This window comes from Plecotus auritus (genome assembly GCF_963455305.1).
Source record: "Plecotus auritus genome assembly, chromosome: X".
In the NCBI taxonomy this organism is placed as follows: Eukaryota; Metazoa; Chordata; class Mammalia; order Chiroptera; family Vespertilionidae; genus Plecotus; species Plecotus auritus.
This window is the reverse complement of record NC_137784.1, coordinates 132563308-132571759: the sequence shown is the minus strand read 5'-3', so window position 1 is coordinate 132571759 and position 8452 is coordinate 132563308. Positions and strand designations below refer to the sequence as shown.

Sequence of the window (8452 nt, the reverse complement as noted above, 5' to 3'; positions counted from 1 at the left end):
GTCCACCACATGCTATGGAGGGTAGAATTGGGGGGTGGAACCGCAGCACAGGCTTGGGGAGCCGGCAACTGGCCACTGCATCGTTCTCCCCCTCTCCCTCCCTGAGCTCATGGTTTCTCCTGGGCCAAGAAGCAACTGTGTCCTGGGCTCTGGGCTCATGCTGGCCCCAAAGTGCTTCTGGAAGGGGCGTGGCCAGCATGCCTGTAGCTACCAAGTTGGGGAAGAGTTCTGAAAGCTGATTTTTTAAAATATATCTATCTTTATTGATTTCAGAGAGGAAGAGAGAGGGAGAGAAATATCAATGATGAGAGGATCATTGACCAGCTGCCTCCTGCACGTCCCCCACTGGGATCAAGCCCACAACCCAGGCATGTGCCCTTGATTGGAATTGAACCTGGGACCCTTCAGTCCTCAGGCTATCACTGTATCCACTGAGTCAAACCGCTAGGGCAAGTTAATATTTTTTTTAAATATATTTTTATTGATTTCACAGAGGAAGGGAGAGGGAGAGGTGGAAACATCAATGAGAGAGAACCATGGATCGGCTGCTTCCTACATGCCTGCCCCCCACTGGAGATTGAACCCACAACCCGGGCATGTGCCCTGACGGGGAATCGAACCGTGACTTCCTGGTTCATAGGTGGCTGCTCAACCACTGAGCCACGCAGGGCTGAAAGCTGGCTTTAGGGCCCTTTCCTGAAGTGGGAGAGGAGGCTGCCTGCTGCCCATGGCAGAGGACTTGGGAGATTTGGTTGTTTTTAGAGTGGGAGATAGTTGGGTGGGACGTGGGAGGTGATGGACAGTTAAGTGGTGGGTTTGAATGCCTCAGGACCCATGGCAAAGCATGCTCATGGAGGGAGGGCAGGACAGACAAGGACACCTGGGGTTGGGTGGGAGTGGGCAAACTGTGCAGCTGACAGCAGTTCCTCAAATATTTCCACCTGCCTGCTGAGGGGCCATGAGACCTACAATCTGCCCGTTGGGGCAGAGGACCTTGCGACAGTCCCTTACCCCAGGGGTGGTGGCGCACTTTAGATGTCTAGGAGATGGCCAGGGTCTGCTGTGATTTCAAGCCTGGCTACCTGGTCCTCCCACCCAGCACTTTGCATCCTGCTGCCTGGCCAGGGCCCGGCCTTTCCCCAGGACATTGACTATTTCTGGTGTGGACTGGGACAAGTTTACCAGGCCGTGTTTTGGGGGTGCTACATCCCCCTGGCCCTGCATTGATCTGAATCCAGAGAGGCAGAGGCGGCCAGTGCAGATGGGGCCTCCTGGAGTTAGGGGGTGGGGTCAGCAGGTGGGGCCAGGCCTGGAGATCAGCAGCCTGTGGCTGCAGCCCATGTGCCATCCACCCTGTCGGCGCCCTTGCAAGAAAGCGAGAGCCAGTCTCAGGAGAATGAAAGCTGAGCTTTATTCTTCTTGGCTAGGGAAGGGAACTAGCAGGTGGTCGTGCACAGGCCTCCACCCATCACCCCTCCCAGAACCAAAGAAGACAGGCGGAGCCACCAACGGTTCCTGCTGCTCGCCTCTCTCCTTTGCCCAAGCGGAGGCAGGTGAGCGCAGGGCAGGGGTGGCTGCAGTGACAGGGTGGCCAGGGCTGGCCAGGGCTCCGGGGCTGAGGAGAGGAGGATGGGGGCTGCTTGGGAGGGGGCGGTGGGCACGGGGACAATTCTGGTCCTGGGAGTCGCCACTGGCACAGGCACAGAGCTCAGGGCACCAGGACACGGTAGGGGCTGCCTGGGATGTGCTCGTCTCCCCACTTGACAACCAGCGTGTACTCCCCCTTGTCCTTGAGCAGGTAGGACACGCTGTAGAGCCGGCTGCCCACGTGCTTCACCAGGATCTCCTCACAGGGCGTCCGGGGGCCGTGCACCCCCACTAGCAGCATGTTGTTGCCTGGCGGGGGGAGAGGGGAGAGGGCCTCAGTTCCAGGCTCCAAGCCCCCCATTTTCAGTTGTAACTATTCTGACTCCCTTCCCCCTCCTCCTGTCCCCCTCACCTGTTCCAGGGTGACAGCCCTTTCTCTTTAAAAAATTATTTATTGACTGGGGGGGGGAGAGGGAGGGGGGAGGGGGAGAGAGAGAGAGAGAGAGAGAGAGAGAAAGAGAGAGAGAGAGAGGAAAGAGAGAAACATGGATTTGTTGTTCCACTTAATTATGAATTCATTGGTTGATTCTTGTATGTGCCCTGACTGGGGATCAAACCCGCAACCTTGGTGCATCAGGATGATGCTCTAACCGACTGACCTACCCAGCCAGGGCAGAGTGAACAGCCCTTTCTTTTCTTTTCTTTTTTTTTTTTTTTTTTACTTCTTTTAACATACATTTTTATTGATTTCAGAGAGGAAGGGAGTGGGAGAGGTAGATAGAAACAGCAATGATGAGAGAGAAAGATTGATCGGCTGCCTCCTGCACTCCCCACACTGGGGATTGAGCCCACAACCTGGGCATGTGCCCTGACTGGGAATCGAACCATGACCTCCTAGTTCATGGGTTGACATACCCACTGAGCCACACCGGCTAGGCTGACGCCCCTTTCTAAAGACCTGCCAGCACCCCTGCCCCCCCAGCCAGGCCAGCACAGGAAACTCCAGCTCCTTCAAGGTACTTAAGGCAGAGGGCAGGGAGGCCAAGATAGGAAGTGGCTTTAGAAGTGACGGCCACACCCTCAAAGGCATCGCCACCCCTTTAACCTCCTTCCTGTGTTCCGGGCACCCACCTGCTTTGCTGCAGTCCACGGTGAAGCTGCTCTTCTGGCCCACGTAGGCCTTGCTCAGCCCCAGGCCCTTGGCCAGCACCTTGCTGGCATCAGTGGGACCTGGGCCTGGGGTGCCGTGCTGGGGGACACTGGCCGTCTTGGTCAGGGAGTCTACAAATACTGATGATGTCTCATGGAGGCTGTGGTTGCTGACGAGCCGGGGGCCTGTGGGGCAGAGCAGGTGGGGCTGAGAGGTAGCTGAGGGCTAGGCACCGAGGCGAGTGCCAGCAATCTGCTGCAGAGGCTCACCTGTGACTTTGGCCTTGAAGGGGCTGCCCCCGATGTGGTAGGGGCCACCATATTTGATGGAGATGAGGTAGCTGCCAGGTACCATGGGGGTGTAGGTGACGCGGTAGCCCTCGGGGCACTCCTGGCAATCCATCTTCACCTTGGAGGGCCCGTCAATGGTGACCGACAGGGCACCGGCTCCCGCATTGCTTGTGTTCACGATAAACTCAGCTGGGCTCCCTGGGGACACAGGAGGTCAGGCAGAGCTGGTCTGGCCCACCCCACTCCAGCCCCCGACTGCCCACCCAGCAGCATAGCTTTGTCATTCCTGTGTGCCTCCTGTTGTCACTGAGATCTTAGACGGGGGCTCTAGCAGCTGACCTACCTGTGACGCCACCTTCCAGGCCGGCTCCGTAGGCAGACACCAGTCCTGGGTCCCCTCCATGCCCAGGCTCCCCAACTCGGATCTTGAAGGGACTTCCAGGGATGTGGGTGCCATTGAACTTGACATCAATCAGGTAGACACCATTCTCCCGTGGGATAAAACGCACGGCATACTTATCTGAGGAGCAGAGGGGCATGCTGTGGACCTGGGTCCCTCCCCACAAACCGAGCAAGTGACATCTGTGAGTCGCGACCCTTGCCCGCCAGCCTGAGCCCAGCAGGTCCATGCAGTTCACGAGCTTCTTCCATGGACCATGCTGGGCACCCACACCCCACAGGACAGACCTCCTAAAATTGAAGGGGTGAAGCTGTAGATGCCCAGGCAGCCTATCAGGGCTCATTTGGACTGAAATCTTTTACAAGCAAAACATGCATCTCACTGCCTCTTTAAAAAAGTTACCATGAGCCAAAACCGGTTTGGCTCGGTGGATAGAGCATCGGCCTGCAGACTGAAAGGTCCCGGGTTCGATCCCGGTCAAGGGCATGTACCTTGGTTGCGGGCACATCTCCAGTGGGAGGTGTGCAGGAGGCAGCTGATCGATGTTTCTAACTCTCTATCCCTCTCCCTTCCTCTCTGTAAAAAATCAATAAAATAAATTAAAAAAAAAAAGTTACCATGGCCCTAGCCGGTTTGGCTCAGTAGATAGAGCGTCAGCCCATGGACTGAAGGGTCCTGGCTTTGATTCCGGTCAAGGGCATGTCCCTCAGTTGCAGGCTCATCCCTGGCCCAGTCAGGGCACATGTGGGAGGCAACCAATCGATGTGTCTCTCTCACATCGATGTTTCTCTCTGTGTCTCTCCCTCTCCCTCTCCCTTTCATTCTCTAAAAATCAATGGAAAAATATCCTCGGGTAAGGATGAACAACAACAAAAAGAAAGGTTACCACGAATGCCAAGCTCCCTGCATGTTAATTGGGGCTCAGAGGCAGCGAGGAATTTGCTCGAGGCCACATAGCTGGGAAGGGGCAGGACTAGGCTGTGATGCTAGTGAAACTCTACCCGGCAGCAATGCACACCCTCTCACCCTCTCCCATCCCCGGGTTGCCCAGGCCTGTCTGTAGGTGCCATGCCCTGGCTAAAGGGCCCTGAGCCCTCTGGCTGGACTTGCGGCCTCTCCTTCAGGAGACTGCATCGGACCCTGCAGAAGGCTGTCTTCTTTCTAGCAGTCGTGGCTGCTGAGCCAGATGCCCAGGGGCGTGGGTCACGAGTGGTGGCAGGGTCGCCTGGCTGAGGGGGCCCGGGTGTGGGCCTCATCTTGGCTGCTCACAGAATCTGTACCTCCTTTCGTACTCTCAGCCTGCTGCCAGCCGGCTGGGCAGGCCCACTGCTCCCAGTGAGGCCAGGGCAGGTGGCGGGGTGGCTGGGTAGGGACAGGGCCTCACCTTGATCGATCTCTGTGACATAGCATTCCTCCAGGGCTCCCGAGGGGCTGTGCACCTTGGCATCGATCGCCCCCTTGGCCCCGTTCAAGCTGACTGCAAAAGAGGCTGGCTGGTTGACCTTTAACCCTGACTCCTGGAAGCACAGCAGAGGTGGTTAGATTGGGTGGTCAGAATGAGGGAGGGCGGGACCCCAGAAGCAGGAGGCCCAAAGGGTTGCACTTACCCATCTGGCGTCCAACTTGGTTTAAAGAGGGAGAGCCATTGATTCTCGAGGGGCAACAAGCTACAGGCACACACCCCTGCCCCCCACCCCCGCCCCCGTCCCCAGGCGCATGTGCTCCACAATCACACCCCCGGGGCAGCATGAAGGGAGGGCGGCCCCACCCGCTGGGCAGCACTCAGCCCCTGCAGGCTGTCCCTCTTTAAACCTCAGCCCTGGTGCTCAAGGGGCACAGGCTTCTGTTCAAAGCCTTTAGACCTGAGACACGAGAAAAACTCCACGCGGTGGCCAGGGGTGTGTCCTGCCAACCCAAAGCGTGGGCTGCACCCGGCCAGAGCAGAGGCCCGGCGCCCCGAGAGGGGCTGGGCGGGTCACTCGACACAGGGCCGAGGCCTGCTCCGTGCACTGGCTCTGGTCTGGCCGGGCCCAGGAGCCCCAGGCGGGCGGTTTCTCTCAGTGCCTCACCTGAAGACTAGAAACAGTAAGGCGGCGGGCGTCGCCAGACGGAGAAGCCACAGGCACCACGAAGGGGCTGTCGGGGATGTGCTCCTCATTGAACTTCACGGAGACCTCGTAGTCACCTGCATAGGGAGAGATGCAGATAATGAGGCCCTACCTGGCTGCGTTCTAGCCTCCCGCCTCCCACGAACAGCCCAGTGGCCCTGGGTCAAGGTGGAGAGGGGAGCCGAGCAGGACTGTCTGCATAGACCCAACCAACACCCACACTGAGGCATCGCTGCCCCTCACCCCGGCCCGGCCCTCAGTACCTGGCTCCTGGACCACATAGGCCACACCACAGGAGCCATCCTTGCGGTCCTCGAAGGAGATCTCGGCCTTGCTGGGGCCCTCGACAGCAATGGCCAGGCCCCCAGCGCCGGCTTCCCTGGTCCAAATGCTGAATTCAGCTGTGGCAAAGCAGTGTGTCTGGTGAGTGGAGCGCATGCGCAACTCTCCCGAGGCTGCAACCCCTGACCTCAGCCCCTCCACCCCCCGACCCTGCCCAGGAGAGCAAGAAGCTGGCAGGAAGCAGGCCTACCTGGCACTCCAGCCTCGGCCCTCTCGAGGCCAGGGCCTCCGGCGCGGACCTTGTGGGCACCCCCTTCCCCTAGGGGCCCCACGGTGAACTGGAAGGGGCTCCCAGGCACGTGTTGGCCCTTGTACTTGACGCTGACCGTGTGCATGCCCATCTCAGCAGGCACAAAGCGGATGCAGTACGTGTGGTTTTCCCCTTCCACAATCTCAGCTTCATGGGTCTTTCCTGATGGGCTGGTCACCTGGGCTGTCATGTCCTGGATGCTAATTTCTGCAGGTGGGGGACAGCCTGGTGAGCAGGAGCTCCAGACCCCAGACTTCTGCTCGGGGTTACCAGGCCTCCCCAGCTCACCACCCCCACCGCCTCCCTATAGCTCCTACCAGGGATCTTTAGGCTGAGGTCACAATGACTGCCAACATTGGCCACTGAAGGGGCCCGTCGTCTGCGTGTGATGCTCTCTTTCACTCGGCCTTCGCCTGTCACCTTCACGGAGAAGGGGCTGCCTGCAAGAGGGAAGCACAGCCCATACCCCACACAGGTTACATCCTGGCCCTGGGGTGCGATCAAAAGGATTAGGGAGAAATGCGCATGCGCAGCACTCACCAGGCACGTGCTGGTCAGCAAACTTAATGTTGATGATGTAGTTCCCAGGCTCCGTGGGGCAGTAGGTGACCCTGCACGTGCCATCCTCCAGGTCCTCTGTGTTGATGTCCACTTTGCTGGGGCCCTCGATGGACAGGCTGAGCCCGCCATAGCCTGCAGAGGGGACACTCCTGAGCCAGAGAGCCAAGCACAGTGGGCTCACCCTGGCAGGCAGGCCGCCATTGCTTACCAGCATCACGGGTGTCAATGATAAACTCCGCGGGCTCAAAGGTGTGGCCTTCATGGAGGCCCTGGCCGGAGACGCGCACACGGCTGGCATCCCCAATCTCCGACTGGCTGATCATCACCGGGATGGGGCTGCTGGCCACGTGCTGGCCACTCTTTTTCACATGCACTAGGTGCTCCCCCGTCTCCTTGGGCACGAAGGAGATCCCTGGGCACAGAGCGGGCTGTCAGCCAGGGAAAGGCATGCCCCCGCCCCAACCTCCCCCCTTTTCAGAAGGCCCTGCCCCTCAGCCTCTTACCCACATGGCCATTGCGCAGCCGCTTCAGCAAACAGGGCTCCTCGCGGCCCGAGGGCGGCACCACTGTGGCTGTCAAGAGGCTGAGGTCCGTCTCGGAGATGTTGATGGGGATGTCAGCAGCGGAGCCCACCTTCAGGTGGGACATGCGCATGGAGTCATCACCTGGCAGAGGACAGTCACTGAGTGTCCAGAAGCAGAGAGAAACAGCACCCACCCTGACAACTGCCTTTTTAAAAAATATATATTTAAAAATATATATATTTGTTATTGATTTCAGAGAGGAAGGGAGAGAGAAACATCAATGATGAGAGAGAATAATTGATCAGCTGCCTACTGCAAGACCCCCTACTGGGGATCGAGCCAGCAATCCAGGCATGTGCCCTTGACCAGAATCGAACCTGGGATCCTTTAGTCCGCAGGCCAATGCTCTATCCACTGAGCCAAACCAGCTAAGGCCTAAAATATATTTTGATTGACTTCAGAAAGACAGGGAGAGGGAGAGAGATAGAAACATCAATGATGAGAGAGAATCACCAATCAGTTGCTTCTTGCATGACCCACACTGGGGATCGAGCCCACAACCCGGGCATGTGCCCTGATCGGGAACCGAACCATGACCTTCTGGTTCATAGGCTGAGGCTCAACCACTGAGCCACGCCAGTCAGGCCACCTGCCTCTTCCTGTAACTTTCCCCACGGGCACCCACCTGTGACCCTGGCGGTGAAGGGGCTGCCTGGGATGTGCTGCTCATTGTACTTGACGAGAATGCTGTAGTCGCCGGGCAGCACTGGCAGGTAGGACACGCTACACGTCCCGTCCTGATTGTCGGTGCAGCTGATTTCTGCTTTGGATGGCCCCTCGATGGCCAGGGACAAGCCCCCTATAGAGAATCGTGGGTGAGGGCAGGAACTGGACCCAGGACAAGATGAGGGAGAGCCCCAACAGGCAAGCAGAGGCTGGGGGGCAGGGCAGGGGGCCCCACTCGGGAGTGTCTCTCCTGCACCCAGCTCCCCACAGGCTGAGGGCATCCACGGCTCAGGAAGGCCAAAACCGGCTGCCACTCACCCTCTCCTGCGTCCTTGGTGTTGACTGTGAAGACAGCAGGCTTGTTCACTACTCCGTGGGTGAGGCCTGGCCCGTAGGCGGTGACGTGGCCACAGTTGACGTAATCCACGTAGAACTGCAGGGGGCTTCCTGAGACAGGAAGAGGGGCCATGTGAAATGGGGACCTTGCGTTGGCCCCCAAGTCCTCCCGCTGCCC

General features: G+C 58.5%; 1 protein-coding gene across 2 annotated transcripts in view; it reads right to left on the bottom strand.

Annotated features, from left to right (window-relative positions):
- Window positions 1–473: 473 nt before the first annotated feature.
- Window positions 474–8452, bottom strand: part of FLNA (filamin A) — a 47301-nt gene continuing 39322 nt past the window's right edge. For both annotated transcript variants that reach the window (XM_080653980.1, XM_080653981.1), the window contains 14 exons: window positions 8257–8385; window positions 7898–8071; window positions 7192–7353; window positions 6897–7100; window positions 6668–6820; window positions 6445–6567; window positions 6068–6334; window positions 5799–5936; window positions 5497–5612; window positions 4812–4944; window positions 3371–3547; window positions 3007–3225; window positions 2719–2922; window positions 474–1896 (listed from right to left, as the gene is read on the bottom strand). In XM_080653980.1, the coding sequence (XP_080510106.1) occupies window positions 1709–1896; window positions 2719–2922; window positions 3007–3225; window positions 3371–3547; window positions 4812–4944; window positions 5497–5612; window positions 5799–5936; window positions 6068–6334; window positions 6445–6567; window positions 6668–6820; window positions 6897–7100; window positions 7192–7353; window positions 7898–8071; window positions 8257–8385 (2387 nt within the window). In that variant the 3' untranslated portion in view covers window positions 474–1708. The remainder of the gene's footprint in view (window positions 1897–2718; window positions 2923–3006; window positions 3226–3370; window positions 3548–4811; window positions 4945–5496; window positions 5613–5798; window positions 5937–6067; window positions 6335–6444; window positions 6568–6667; window positions 6821–6896; window positions 7101–7191; window positions 7354–7897; window positions 8072–8256; window positions 8386–8452) is intronic.